The sequence below is a fragment of the Apodemus sylvaticus genome, chromosome 15, assembly GCF_947179515.1.
Source record: "Apodemus sylvaticus chromosome 15, mApoSyl1.1, whole genome shotgun sequence".
Classification (NCBI taxonomy): Eukaryota; Metazoa; Chordata; class Mammalia; order Rodentia; family Muridae; genus Apodemus; species Apodemus sylvaticus.
The window spans coordinates 76,030,540-76,046,725 of record NC_067486.1 but is presented as its reverse complement, the minus strand read 5'-3'; the positions used below and the strand labels follow the sequence as shown (position 1 = coordinate 76,046,725).

Below are 16,186 nucleotides of genomic sequence, written 5' to 3'. Positions count from 1 at the left end.
CTATAGATAGTTTATGCCTTGAGTAAGCTTATTCCTGCTGTGACAATCTTGAGAATGCTATTGTAAATGAATTTGTTTGCTTACATTTTTTTAAATTCAGTTGTTTACTGGTACTGCACAGAACAATCAACTTTTGGGTTAGTGAACTCCTTCAGAGAAGGACCATACATTATTTATACTTTACACCTTAATATACAAGCAATAATTAACCATACTCCCTATTTACTCATTTCATTTTCTTTTATTGCTGATCATCTTTGTTATTTTTCTCTTCTATTTTAGGGCTCTAGTAGTTCAATAGCCACTCCTCCAGTTTCTACTCCTGTCACAGGACATAAGAGAATGGTCATTCCGCACCAGCCACCTCTGACAGCAACCAAGAAGTCTGCAACGAAACCACAGCCTGCACCCCAGGCTGCACCCATCCAAGTGACTCCAATTGGACCACTCAAACCCCAACCTCAGCCAGTTCCAGCCTCCTACACTACAGCATCCACAGCTTCAAGGCCTACCTTCAATGTGCAAGTGAAGTCAGCTCAGCCCAGCCCACACTACATGTCTTCTCCATCCTCTGGTCAAATATATGGTCCAGGGCCTCGTGGCTATAACACCCAGCCAGGTCCTGTATCGGGACAGTGTCCTCCTCCTCCAACTTGTGTTGGCACCGATTATGCATATATTCCACCTTTGGGACATCAGCCTGAGTCTGGATATGGTTATACTTCCAACCAAGGACGCTATTATGAACCCTATTATGCAGCAGGTCCTAGCTACGGGGGCCGAAATGAAGGTGATCCTGCTTATGGACAACAGGTTGAACCTAACCCCTGGAAGCGGGAGCCTGGGTATGCCACTCCTGGAGCTGGGAACCAGAACCGTCCTGGCGTGTATCCAAGCAGTGGTCCCAAGAAGACCTATATCACAGACCCTGTTCCAGCCCCCTGTGCGCCATCACTGCAGCCAAAGGTAAGAGATCGACTAACATAGGCACTAGAGAAAAGGAAATGACTGCTTTCCCTAGAGAGCACCATTAAAGACAGACATGCATGTGCAGTTCTTCCATTAGCAGATGCTACCACAGAGGAAAACAGAGAAACAAAAAAGGTGAGTGTCATCCTATTCGCACAGTACCAGTATCACTCCTCCTTAGCATCCGCTACAACCAGTTGCTCAGTAAGGAAGGATTATCTTCCCAAAAGCTGAATGAACACTGTCTAGAAAGTCTGCTCTAAGGGCGGAATCAAAAATAATGTATCTTCCTGCGATTATATTTTGTTTTTGTTTTCTTTCTTTTTTTTTACAGCACACTATGCTATGTAGTGCAGAAATGTCTTCACATATATTGCACTTGCATGGAACCTGGATATAGTTGCAAAATCTAATGTTTTGTCAGGTACAAGAAATTTTAAGATCAGGAGAAGAGATATGTCTAAGGCAACCATAGGAGCTACTGACTTTCAGAGCCCATGTTAAGGTAATAAGAATTCAAGCAACATTGGTGTCACAGTGGCTGCTAGGGTCAAAAAAGTAGCCAAGGCCTCCATATATATTTATGTGCTCAAGTGCCTCTAAGAGGTAGGCTACTTCCCTTTTGGAAGAAGCAGGGACCTTGGTGCTTGCTTATGGGCCCTTGTTTTTCAGATCATGTGTTCTCTAAGAAAGGTCTTACTCTACAGTCTTTCACTCTATTAAGAATGTTTAGAAATCCTTTGTGAATGAAGTTCTCAGTGTGCTTGGGCTCCCTTTCATTCAGTATTCCATGACTCCTGACTGGATAATTATACTACACTCCCTACTTGCCACAACTTGGCTTTCCCCTACTCCCAGGACAACATGTGTGTCCCCTCTCAGCAAGAAATGAAAAACAAATGAGAATTGCTATACAAAGGGTTAGATGAGGAAACTGATGGAGCTTTCAGCCCCTGGGTTGGAACCAAGCTTCTCTTTCCATTCAGTAAGAGCTGTGAAGATACCAGAGTTCAGGAACCTTCTTTACCCTGAAGCAGAATAGTAATTTGAAGTGCTGGACTGAGTAGAATATTACACATTTCTCAATCACTTCCAAATTGTTCATATTATCAGTTTCATAACAGGTCATTCTCATACATTACAGATCATACTCAACTTTAGAACAACAGCCCAAAAAAAGTCCTTTGTGATATATATATACTGGTCCTGGCTCATTGATCTTAGATGGAAGTTACTCTTACATCATTGTGATCCAAGCCATTATCAGATTCCTTAAAGGTCTAAGCTTTCTGAGTAGTACCTGTGCTAAGCTAGTGGAATCCACAAGCCTCACCTTATATCAAAGTGGGCTAACCTTCATCATTTTTGATTATAAGGCTTAGACACACACAAACACACACACACACACACACTCACACACTCACACACACTCACTCAAGTGGGTTTTGGAATATGAGTAAAGCCTCCTAATAAACGAAATCTCTTCAAGGGTTAGGAAGATGGTTCTGTGGGTAAAATCTAAGGACCACATTTTCAATCTTCAAACCCACTTAAAAGCTAGGTGTTCATGTTGGGTCTCCTGCAGTCCTAGCAGCAAGCAAGCAGAGACCAAGAGAGACAGCCTAGAGAGAGTAGCAACAGTATAAGTTCCAGTTTAGCAAGAGAGACCAAATGTTGAGACCCTGCCTTAATCTATGAGGAATGTACTGTGGTGTTTAGAAACATGTGACCATGTGACTTTGCTGTGTAGTTCAACCTTCTTTCAAAACAAACACAAAACCTAGCTTTTATTTGTGGGGCAAAATATATATATATATGTGTGTATATATATATATATATGCATATAGTATTCATATGTATTTACATACATGTTTCCATGAGTGAACCTGACATGTGAGGTTGATTTCTGGTGTCTTTCTCTATAACTTGACACCTTATGTATAGAGGCCCACTAGACAGCTAAGTGACATTATTACACAGAGAATATCAGAATGACTGGGGGGTACTGTTCTACAATTGAGGGATCAGAGAAAGCAAAAGTACTTATACAAGCAAGGCATGGTTTGACTCTGGATATTATAAATCCCAGTTGTGCATTTGAAACTGTCGAAAGGGAAGGCCTGTCTGTGCCCTTGATCCACTCATGTTGATATGACTTCACCTCCCTACTTAGGCCATGGGAAATTTTATTAAATACTCACCAGAAGGTGTCAAACTTTTGTTTGCTTATTATTTGAGCAATATGACTAATTATATTGTTTTTGATCTTGGGCTTCAGTGGATGGCATATCACTATTTTAAAACTGAACTATTTGTTTTTCAACAGAATCATGTATTTTCACATCATTTTCAATTTGCAAATTAAAAATGAAAGGCCAGCCATGTACTTCTCCTTGCGAGTATGAGGAGGGTAGTTTGAGTTTGGGTTTTAGCCATGTGTCTGTGCTGTGGGAAGGGAAAAGGGCTGAGGAACACCATGGCATCTTGAGTGTGTGCTCCCGGTGGGCGTCTGCTGCTGGAGAGTGGGCCCGAGCTCAGCGCAGGATGCTGCTGAATCCAACGCACCTGTGGGGAGAGGCCTTTGTTCTCATTACTGTGTCTGTTTGGCTCAGGGATGTGATTTCAACTATCAGAAATGAGCTCCCAGCGGCTCTCTGCATTCTTCCTTAATATCCTTTCACCGGTTTGAAGAAAAACTCAACTTCTTTGTCACACTTTCAGCCATGGTAAAGAAGAGTGTCATTTTCTAATTAATTAGGGAATTGCAAAGAGTTGGAGCTTTCCATGGTCTGAATGATTGCGGAGGAAAGTCTGCTCAGTATTCTCATGGGCTTTGGTTTGTTTTTATTTATTGAAGTACTAATGGAAAAGATGCTTTTGCATCTTTAAACAGTGACCTTTCTATACATTGAGGATTTCAGAACATTTGACATTTAAACTACTGGGGGTGTTTGTGTGCTTGTTTGTTTCTCCCCCGTGTTTTAGATCAATGGTTTTAATTTTCTTACATTGTGGAATATAGAAAAGAAAAGGAGAATAGAAGGAGGAATATAAGGGAAAGAAGAGGGAAGAATGAGAAGGAAAGTCATAACATGGAGGCCGGCAGGGTCAGGATTGGATTTGTGTTCTCACAATGTGTTCAGCAGTTAGTTTGCATACTGAGTGTGCAACCACATACTCAGACCACAGTGTACCTCCTGGACAAGCTGAGCTCAGTTCCCTGGGAAACAGAAGCAAGCCTTTGCAGAGAGAAAACATTTCTCTTCTCATCACATGTCTGCTATGCTAGGATCTTTTCCTCCGTGGTGATTTATACAAGCAAACTTTAACTTTGTGTTTCTGTGGGGGCGGTTATTTTACAGGTGTGTTTCCTATAGCATTTAGATAAGGTGGAATGGCTTAATGGATGCCAGGGTCTTGAGCAATGAATGTCAGGGTCTTGAAGGTCTTGAAGGCCTTAAGATTCTAAAGCCTAAAGTGATAAAGTTACTTTTGCATCCATTTCTGGTCATACCTCAGCCCTTGTGTAGGGACAGATATTTGCCACAGTGGGTGAAGGCACTGCTGCTATGTACCCTAGAAGCATTGTGGGATCCATTCCCCTAGTGTAATGTATATGTTAAATTCTAAAATCAGTAATCCATTCACGTGCCTTTGAAATGCCCTCCAGGATGCTGCTGCCTTAAAGAGTGCCAAGCCATCCCTCAGCTCCCCTAACACACAGGGAGGGGCTGGGTAGCTACCAGAGTGCAACAGACTATTTACTTTTTCATTTACATTTGGGGCTTGGGAGATACAAAATAGCTCAGGCAAGAAAGAGTGTGGAAGGAATTCCCAGACCTACAATTTCTATAAAGCTTGAGGAAACATTTGAAAATGGCATAGTAGCATTCCATATATCCCAATGGAATCAATAAATGTACATTTCTTCAGCTTCCTACAGTGGCATGTATCAAGTGTACTGCAAGGAATTGCTGGTATATTAAAGAGAGCCATTCCTATTGAAATCCTGGTGCTAATTGCCTCTCCTTCCTAGGAGCAGGGGGACAGTAAGGTAGCATTGAGAGCAGGCAGAAGGGTGGGCTGCTACCATCAGATAGTTCATGGTGGTCAGAATGGAAACAATAACTTGAGGCCAGTGGGAGTCACATCAGTAGCTGCTCTCCGGGCACTGGCCAGTTGGCAAAGCACCTTGTGACCCTTGCGAATCCATGACTATTAGGTGAGCACAGGCCCAAGTTTTCCTTTTTCTCATTCATAAATCACTTGCCTTGTGTCACGTGGCCAGCACCTAGAAAGCCTTAGCAAACATTTGGAAGGTTTTCTGAGTAGCAAGGGCATGAATCTTGGCATCGTTGCATGACTGGGTGCCCTGCGCTGCACATCTGTGCAGATGGACCTTCTGGGCCTCTGCTCTGCCTAAGCAGCAGCTCACATGTGGTGAGCTGTGGTGCAGTGCGAGTGAGGTCAGCAGCTGGACAGGACGAGGGGAAGCACCCCTCAAATCCCTATAACCAGACTTCCTCTACTCCAGCATTCATTGTCACACATGACCCTACAAAAGATGCATGATAGCCATACTTCAGGTTTGAGAGAGGGAGTTAATCATATGGTTAGCAAGCAGAAGTAAAAAGAGAGAAGATGGGAACCGGAGTGAACAAATCATCAAATTAAGGGCTCAAGACATCCAACCAAACTTGCCTGGGGAAACCCCTTTAAGACAGCCAGGGGGAGTTCTCAGTGGAGAGCCCTGGACACAGCAGAATGTCCCCAAGGCAAAGCTTCTAAGAAAAAGAACAAATAGCAGTAGGGAAATACCATCATCAAACTAGGGGCTTACAAACATCCAGCAGAAATTCTGCAAGCTAAGGCAGGAGGCTAGAGTACCCAGTGAAGACCTGTGAAGAGCAGTGTCCCCTTTAATTCTATTCCCAGTCCCTGGGCCCCACAGAGATTTTCTTATCAATGATAGACAGTAGGACCCCTTCTTGGAAATGCTTTTCCTTTTTAACATTTCTCAAGGACACTGTTTGACATCATAAGCTGGTTATCCCATCTCCACTGCTGCCCTCCTTGTCACAGAGGAGGGTCCTCAGCCCATCGCACACAATGGGCCTGGGTACACGTGACCAAAAGCATGCTTAGGTCTGACTGTGAGGGCAATACTGTTTCACTTACCACTGTCTTCTTTTCTTTGTATTTCTCAGCTGCACCATTAAAGTTGTTTGTGTGTGTCTGTGTGTTCTGAGATCTGAGTTTAGCTCAGTGGTAGAGATCTTTCCCCATGTGCTCCAGGCTCTAACTTTGTTCTCCAGCTCTAGTGGGGGATAAAGGACAGTGTTAAAGGTTTTCCCTAAGTATACTGTTTACACTCTTAGCAGGGATGCTTGAGAGGGAGAGAAACCTCTGGCTTCCTCAGTGCATGGTGTCTTCAGTCTTCTGGTTTTAGCCATTCTTATGGTATTTAGTCCTATCTCATTGTGGTTTAAGTGTACATTTTTCTTTGGATTACTCATGTGTTTAAAACATGTGCTGGCCATTCATATTTGTTTGTCTTAAGTGTCATCAAACATTTTCCAATTTTAATTGTAATATAACGTGAACAAGGAAGAATAAATATTAGCTCATGAAGAAAGATTAAATCTAGGTCATGGACCTAGGAGTCATGAAACTATTGTTTCTATCATTTTAACCGTCACTTTTTTTATGGTTTTGATTTTTGTTTGTTTGCATGTTTGTGCTATGCTTTGTAATGAAAGGGTAAATATGGGTCTCCCTTCTCCCTGGGGGAACTGGCAACAGGCCTGTGAAGACAAAGGGAGCAGAAATGGGAAGCAGGGTTCAAGACAGATGGACTTCCAGAGACCTTTGCAGTAAGAGAGCTCTACTGTATTGTTCTAGGAATAGGCTTAGGAGTTCGGGTCATGATAAGACAGCACCTAATTGTCATGCAGGCAGGAAGCCAGAGTGGGATCTCTGTGCTGAGCTATGCTACTCTGCACAAGGTCATTCTTCTGATAAGGCCAGGCAGCGTTGTTCGGGAATACTCTGTAGACAGTCAGGCAGAGAAAGGGAAGCCCCACTGAGACAGGAAGTCCTCAGAGAGTCATCTTGTCATCTTGTCACTAACATCAGGGTTCTCCAACATGTAACCTCCAGTTTGAAGCTCCACAGCTTCAGAAATGTCTGTTCTAACTGATGCTCTTTAAAAACTATAGGTCCTGTGCCATTCCAAGGCAGCCCACAGCTACCCACAATATTAAGTGTTATTATCCAGTGCCCTGTGCTATACTACCTTAAGAATGGTTTGTGACATTATTTTTTCATCTAAACTTTTTATGTGTTGCTGTTTTTGAAAAACTAAATAACATCAGATTTTGTGTGTTGACAGTAAAATCACATTTCGAATTATTAATTTTATCCTCTTGTTTCATTTAAATTCTATGTCAAAGCAAATCTCTTACTGACATGCACCTTTGGAATTTTATTTCCTTCCTGGCCAAGATAAACTTTAATACTGCCCAATTTCAGAGACAAGTCTAGAGTCTATTGTTTTCTTCTTAGAAAACAGAAATGTGCCCTTTATTGATCAGTGGTGAATATACAAACTAAATAATTTAAATATAAAACTATGAGGGTTTTTCCCACAGTAAGAGAACCTTTCGGGGATGGGATGATGGACAAAGACAAAGACGAAGGCGATGAAACAAGGTCTCACCATGTCACTCAGGTGGCCTTAAACTTCAGAGGTTCTTTCGCCTCAGTGTTCAAGATTTATAGGTGGGAGCGGCTATGCCCAGTTAAGTCAGCTGTTTTTAGCTAGTATAATTCCAAAAGTGTCATTGTTCCAAAAATGAAGATTTACTTGTTATTTTAGATCTTTGAATTTCTGAAAGATGGAAAATCCAACTTTTATAAATACTCTTAGCCAATAATATGGTGTTTGCTCTATTTCCTACTTGGAATTTAAGGAATGTTCCTTAGAAAATATGGCACTTTTTCTTTTTTTGAATTAATTAATTTTTTCTAGAGAGTACTTAAAATTTAACTGTATAAAATTACATGTAACTTTTAAAAAGCATACTATATAAAGTGTACTAAGCATGTTTGTATACAGTGAGCATTTACAGCATGTTCAGCATTAACTTTTCTAGTGTCTTGCCAACCCTAAACACAGAAGAAATGCTAAGTCACTCCAAGGCCTGCCCAGGGTTCTTTCCACTGTGAAGTTTGCCTGCATTCCTGGACATCTTTGTTTATGTAATTAGCTCATTGTACAGTTGTCCAAACATAAAATATTCCTTAGACCTAATGATTTAGACACTTACATTTAGAGTGATACTTTTGGGACTTAACACAATATTCTGTCAAGATTTAAGGTAAAACTGTATCCTAAGTCTAAAATGAAGATAATAGGTACTAGTTTTATTGAGTCTTTATAAATATTTGACTTTTTATCTCTTGTTGTGTGTTTATGGACTACGGAGAAGTCAAATTGTGAAGTGTGTGTTGGAATCTTTGTATTCTTCCTTTATTACTATTCGTGGTCCCATGTATTCTTTATCATCAGTTTGATAGAATTACCTTAGGTAAGGACTTAATATTCCATCCTAAAAATATCAAAGATCATCAGCTTACTGAGAAAACCCCTGATTTTTGACTCAGGGTTCTGAAGGTTTATTTTGGCCTGTTCAGCATCTTAGCAAAGATATGCTTCCAATACAAAGCCTGACCACTCCATGACCAGGACCTGAAGGAGAGAGAAAAGACTTGGGTTTGACAATGCCCTTCAGATACATGACTCTCTGGACTGAAAGACTTGGCAATAGGCCGCAGTCTTTAAAAGTTCCCTCACCTTTGAATAGCATCAAACTAGGTACCAAACTTATAAGCAGCCTTTAGACAGCCTTCAACATCTGGACTGTAGCAGATGTCACTTACATGTTTACCTGAGGAAACCCCATTTATAACCGTGCTACCCCGTCCTCCTTAAGACAGGCATATGCTAACAGTTACCATAGAGAGCTGATGCAGGTGCTCTCTAAAAGGAAAATGAAGAATATGTTGCTAATAATTCCTGGAGCACTGCCTTAAGAATGAAAATGATCACGCTACTATGGCCTATGGATAAACCCCTCCTTGGCTTTGTTTATAGCTTTTAAGTCCAGCCATCCTTACTTGTCAACATAATGTCTATGGCTGCTTTATACCACAACAGGGAAATGAGTTATCATGGATCCTAATGCCCTAAATCTCTCAACATGATTATTATGGCACACACACACACACACACACACACACACACACACACACACACACACACTAAATCAATCATTCAGTAAATTTAATAAAATTATTAAGTAAATAAAATTACTTGATGCTCTCATACTTCTTGTGTTTTTGAGGGTTTTTTTTTTTTTTTGGTGTTTTGGTTTTGTTAAGTCTTGAGTAAGAATATGCTGCCATTGAATGTTTTAGGGAGAAAAGAAGTAAATAATAAAATTTCAAAATTGGAGCAGGAGAGAGGGCTCAGAGGTTAAGAACCCTTGTTCCTATGGAAGAACAGAAGACCCAGGGACTGATTCTCAGCACCAAAGTGGTAGTTCCAGGGAGTCTGATGCACTCATGTTCATGGGAATCAGTCATGCATGTGGTGCCTATACATACATGCAAGCAAAGCACTCACATATAAAATGACTAAATGTAATAAAAGTTTAAGTTACAAAGTCATCTACTCCTTGCAGAATGGTTCCTATGCACCCCCTGTGGCTCGAAGCCCAGTGACCTCCTCCTCTTCAGCTTTTCTATGAATGTGTTGATGAAGTTTCTCCACTCACCCAACTTCCATATAGTTAGCTTATTGCCTGGCAGGTTTCATTGTGTCACTTTTATTCTTTGCTCTGTGCCTCTTTGGACATATTTAATGTATATATCTTTATTAAGATCATTTGCATTTTGAGGATTCTTTAAGTAGTGTATGTGTGTGTTTTGAATTGTGTTATCAGCACAGTCTCTTCCTTGTCACTTTAACAAAACTCATGTCTTTAGCAGTCTTCTCCCAAGTTTAGCCACTGTAGTTAGTAAGTAATCTGTTAACTTTAATGTATATACCGATTATTGATATTGAATCATAGATTGTCTTATATAACTGTATCATTAGCCTGGTATTTTCAAATATCACCCATTTTTATTTACATAAATAGTTCTTTCTTTCTTATTATTGAATAATATCTCACAGGTTTACTAAATCATATTTATCCTTTTAATAAGTTGATGGCATTGGAAGTTTTCCAACTTCCTGTGTGTATTTCTGGGGCAGGTCTTTCCAGCTGTCTGGCACTCATACCCAGCAGTAGAATTACCTTGTGAGGGACTGCTAGACTGTGTTCCAGTGTTTTCCAGTGGCCCAAAGTGTCCAGACAAGACATATACAGGGATGCAGAGACGGCTCAGTCATTAAAGCCTAGACTCACAACCAAAAATGTAAGAAATATACAAGGGTCTTGGCTTCTCTACATTTGTCAAACTCCATTTGATTTTGAAAAACTTTTACATTTTTAGTTAATTCACTACTGTTTGGTGAGGTCTTCTATGCAGCTCAGGTAGGACTCAAACGTGGGGGTCCTCCTGCCTCTGCCTCACACGCCCTGGGCTCATCTCTTTGGTCTAAGTGCCGCCGTGTGACTTTCTGTCCAGGTAGAAATGCCTGCTCTTCCGGAGCAGGGAGCATGTACATCACAACTCTGCTACAATCAAAACCTAGCATGAGTCAGGCACTCCTGGCAAATCAATACGGCAATCATAAACGGAATGGTATTCATTGATTGTTGTGGATTCCTGATTTGCTCACATGGCTTTGTAATGCACATTTTTGATGAATGTCCTATGTTTTCATTGTAGTTCTATTCTGGGTCTGCTCTTCTCAGATCCTACTTTGTATCATAACAGATTAATCTTCAGCCTGGACACAGTCTGTTTTAGTCACTAAAGTAAAGTGCCCAGCTCTGTGCAGTTCGCTGTATCATTGCAGTTTTCTGCCTTTGGTTGTGGTTCACTTGAGATGTTTTACTCCTGGGATGACATGAGGAAATTTGATTCATTCTCAAGGGTCAGTATGGAAATATTACTTCTTGCTCTTCCCCTTGTTAAGCCTGCCCCTCGTACACACAGTTCTCCAGTCTTTAAAACTGGTGGCTTTTCTCTTCCAGAAGCTTAGTTCGAAACCTGAAGCCACTTTTCACTGCTCTTTTTCTCTCTGTGTATATATTTATTCCTTAAAGCAGTAGAGAACGTGGGTAACTGCATGTACTCTAGTGCCCGTGGGCTGCCCATGCCCCATCGCATCACCGGGATCTAGTGGACTCTTCTTACTGCTTTTCACTTCTGTACGTGTCTGTTTTCATCCTGTCCTTCCCTGGAGTGATTTTATAAGAGCCACGGTACTTTACTGCTATCTTAACTTACTGTGAGGTCCCTCTAGCAGTATCCCAGGAGAAAATAATAACTTAGCAGAACTATGCTCGTAAGTCTCTGTCCACTGACGACTCTCAAGACTGCACTCCAGTCTGCAGCAAGTCACTTTACATTCAGCCATGCACCAGAATCCAGACCATGGCTTTGCCCGTCTTCTTAGAACAGCATCCCCAGCTCTCCCCATGACTCATTGTTCTGCATCATGTAGGACATGACTCCTATGTTACTTCATATCACCACTCCATCAAGAACATCTCCCAAAGACTCTATCCACTTTTACTGTTTCCTTTTCCCCTGTAATATTTATCACTGTTGAACATGGTTTATTCATGTATGTGTGTGTGCTTGTGTGTGTGTGTGTAATGTTTAAATATAATGTATGCATACAATGCCATATGTATATATAATTTCTGTGTATATATACAAATGTGTATACATATTTGTGTGTGTGCTCATGTATGTTCAGGCCAGAGGTCAACCTTGGGTGGTGTTCTTCAGGAGATATCCACGTTGCTTTTGTATGACAGTCTTTCACTGGGTGCTAGGGCTTGCATGTTTTGCTAGAATTGATAGCCAGCAAGCCCGGAGGGACCCTCCTTTCCTGTACCAGCTCTCCAATGCCATGCTTGTCCATGTGTGCTGGGTGTCTAACTAATGTGCGTAGGCATGTGGAGAAACACTTTACTGACAGAACCATCTCCTGAGCCCCTTGTTTAGTATTTTAATCATTTATTCTTTGTTCTGATCTTTAGGAATGTGTCATGAGAGAGTGTGTGTGTGTGTGTGTGTGTGTGTGTTTAACTGCTACATAGTAAATTGTGACTTAAATATAGCAAGTTCTCAAAAAAATTAGAAAATAAAAGAATGAGCAAGTCTTGATTTCAAAATCACCCTTCCTGAAAGTGATATATACAGATATCTGTGATATGTCCTGACAGTGATAAGTAGGAAAGGCCCCAAGCCCTGATGCCACCTTACATGATCCCCACCTCCTGAAGGCATTGCCCATGTTTTCATACCTTGTCTCAACTTTTGCTATAACTCCATGTGCTGTCTGCTTGGTCTTGAATTTACAAGTCAGAGACAAATTGTGCCCTCCAGTTCGGTGACAAATGTGGAGGTGCTCTTTATTATAAAATGTTCTTCAATGTGACGAATTGTTCTCAGACTTTGTTGGGCTTAGGCTAAAAATAGGGCCTGAGATTTTAAATGATACAGTCTTGTTGACTGTTTCAAAGCTCTGTGGATTAATAGCTGCCAGTATTGATTGTTTTTGTCAGAACCATTGCTAAGAGCTTATGTGGATTGGCTCTTGCTATCTCATTAACATGCTTACTAGATATGATTTTCCTCCTACCGGTAACAAAACTGGCAGAGGTCAAGAACTTTACCCAATTTTTGATTTATGAGCTCTCATAAATATGAACAGAGATGTGCGTTAAAACAAGGAGCCGATTTGATCATGTGACAACAGGCACGTTGCAAGATCATGCTTGGAAAAAGACGAACATTCAATTGTGTTTTGGTGCCAGGATTACACAGAAGATGATAAAATTTCTCTTTAAGCTCCTACTCTAGTCTTAATATTAATTTGTTTATTGTAGAGAGACAGTAAGACAATGGTGACCAGGGATCCCTGCTCTGATTTGTGTAAATAGTCTTATGATGAATTGTCTCGTCATCCTGACTCTCCTTTGCCCTTAGTCCTCTGCCCTCTCCAAGTCAGACTCCTTGACTGAATTTGCTGTGGTGATACTTTCCATGGCTGTGGTGTCAGGAGTTAAGGATTAAAGTGGTCCACTGAGGGAGAGTCTTTGAAGAAATGACATTTGAGCCAACACTGAAAGGACAGGGTGTGTTAGTTCTAAGTTGGGAATGAAAACTGTCAGAGGCAAAAGAAACAAGGGGGACATCAGGTCCCCTGGACTAGGCATTTACAGGGGCAGAAGAAGAGAGGTTGTGAAGCATTGTCATCAGAGGAGAAGAGAGTAAAATGGCAGGGGCGTGTCCCACCCCCAACCCCTGCCCTATGTACAGAGTTTTCTTGAGGGAAACTCCCCTTAAGTGGGAAGGGCCCTTAGCTTGCAGACAACAGTGTCCTCAGTGACCTTAGACCAGAGGTCAGGTGGGCTGAAAGGAATAAAAAGGACCAGTTAGCACCGGCATTTTGTTTTGCCCAACTTCTCAGCCCATGAAACTATGATCTGAGGAAGTCTTTCTCACTCTGGTTGCAGATGCCAGATATTTTTTGATGTATTTAGTTTTAAAAAGAATCCCATTTGTATGAATTTGGCAAGCTTTCAGGATTCAGGCATCAGCTCACCTGTCTCCCCTCCTGATTCATTACTGGCTTCACCCCTCTTCCCTAGCATCTCCACTTTTTAAGGAACTAGATCCTTTCTACCAGAATCAGATATGATTGAGTTTAGACCGTGCTAAGCTAGAAACCCAAGTACAGAGGCGAGCACCTCTCAGGGATAATGTTGAAGAGCACCCAGTTGTGCTAGCACTTTCCATGTGATGCCCTCTCCTGCTTTTGACTGGATGTGTGTGTGGATTCTATTTAGACCCTGAATTTTTACTTTGTAGAATACTGAGACTCAGGGGAATTGTACCAAAGACTATTTGCCCTACCTTACCCATTACATTTTTACCACCATTTAAAAGAAAAAGGAAGCTAAAAAACCACTCACTAATTCTGCAGCGATTCTGAAATCAGTTCCCTTTTGATTTCAGGAAGCCCTCATGCATTAAGCTATGAGGGTCCAACTTAATATGATTATAATGAATGATGGCCAGGCAAGCTTCTTAGTTCTTTTTATAACAGAGGACATCAGAAAATCTCTTTTTCTTATTTAGTTCAGTGGTTTTCAACTTTCCTAATGCCGTGACCCTTTAATACAGTTTCTCATGTTGTGGTAACCCCCCAGCCATAAAATTATTTCTGCTGCTACTTCGTAACTGTAATTTTGCTACTGTTATGAATTGTAACGTAAATATCTGATATGCAGGATATGTGATCCCCTCCCTATGAAAATGGTCACCACCCAAAGTTTGAGAACTGCTGGTCTAGTCTGCCTTTACCAGGCAGATTTGTGTGTTGCGTGCGATTGGTAGGCTGTGAGACAGAGAAAGCAGGATGACAGAGAGGAGAGTCTTGGTGGTCACCTGGAAGCTCAGGGCAGAGTATTGTTGAGCCGTGTGAGACACTCTGCAGCCTGTGTCCTGAATCACAGCATCTCCAAGTGAGGAGGAAGACCTTGTGACAAAGCCCCAAATGACCACAATTTTTTTTCGAAATTCCAGAAGTATAACCCTGCTTTGTGCCTTTGCATGAAACGTTTTGCATATTTAAAGAATACATCATAAAAGGGCAAGGAAATGAAATGTTAAAATGTGGTGTGATATCCAGCTCATTTATATCTGAAATTTAGAGTCACTGAGCAAAATGAATGTTGCATTTACTAATCACATTTCCTCTTGATACAAAACAAATCTGGCTTGAAAAAGAATTAAATAAATGACTAAGTATCCAAAGCCACCATTTCTGAGACCTGTGACTAGAGCATGGAGGTTTTTCCTATGGGAGACACACCAAGTAGGGGGCCTTGGGTGTGCTGGAAAGCCTGGGTAGGAATGCCTGGGTGTGTGAAGCTCACCACAGGACAAGGCTGGGCTGCTCATGTGGCAGGCAGCTCTGAGTTCTCTGACAATCCTGCTCCCTGAGTCAGGCACCAGCGCTCCCTTTCCCTCCTCCCCCTCTATTATCCCCCCTCTCTCATATTTCCAAAAATATTTATTTTCAAAAGAAATAGCTAGGTATGACAGTGCATAACTGTTATCCTATCACACAGGAGGCAGAAGCAGACAGATCTCTTAATTCTAGGCCAGCTTGGTCTCCATCAAGAGTTCTGTGTCAGCCAGAGCTATACAGTGAGACCCCATCTCGGAAAGAAAAACAGAGGTGGGAGCAGAGGGGGCTCACTCTTTACAAAAGGAGGGAATCATTGGTTTCTGACTCTAATCTTAGTGGTAAGATTTCTGGTTCAATCACAGAGTCAGGGTTGAGGATTTCCTATTCAAAGGCAATCAGGGTTGAAGGGATAATTTAATTGGTCAAGTACTTGTCTTGAAAGTATACAGACCAAAGTTCAATTGCCAGCACCAACATAAAGGACAGACATGGATGGCAGTGTGAACCTGTATTCCCATTGTTATTCGAGTAGAGACAGAGGTATCTCTGAAGCTTGTGTCGGCAAGCCAACGTGTAGCTGTGGCCTAGCCTCAGACTCTGAGAGATCAAGTCTTTAAAAGTAATGTCATCAATAGAGGAAGACACCTGACATTGACCTCTAGTTTAAACCCACACATTCATGTACACGTGCACATTCAAGCATGTTTATACACATGCATACACATACTTAAGCATACATGTATACACACCCACACACATGCACACACAGCAGAATTCTATATTTCTCTTTTGATTATTAACAAATTACATGGTCACAAAAAATTCCTGGCAAGGCCCTCACGGCTACCCTTCTCAGCCCCCACTCAGGACTTCATAAGCAACCCTAGTGCCTCTCCCCTTGCATCCATTCCTTTACTCTCCATCCATGTCTGTTTAAAGGGTCTTTGCGTCTCTGGGTCCTCGCTTCGCAGCCATTCCTTCTCTGACTTTCTCCTTCCTGCTCGCTCTTATTGCTTCATTACACTTTTATTTTGATTTATTTTTTTTAGT

At 41.5% G+C, this 16,186-nt stretch overlaps 1 protein-coding gene across 7 annotated transcripts in view; it reads left to right on the top strand.

Moving 5' to 3' along the window:
* Window positions 1-16,186, top strand: part of Lpp (LIM domain containing preferred translocation partner in lipoma) — a 596,469-nt gene that overhangs the window by 362,479 nt on the left and 217,804 nt on the right. For 6 of the 7 annotated variants that reach the window (XM_052159121.1, XM_052159118.1, XM_052159120.1 and 3 more), the window contains one exon: window positions 283-966. In XM_052159121.1, coding sequence (XP_052015081.1) covers window positions 283-966 — 684 coding nt within the window. Of the gene's footprint in view, window positions 1-282; window positions 988-16,186 lie in introns of those variants that run through there. The other variant, XM_052159124.1, reaches the window with a different exon arrangement.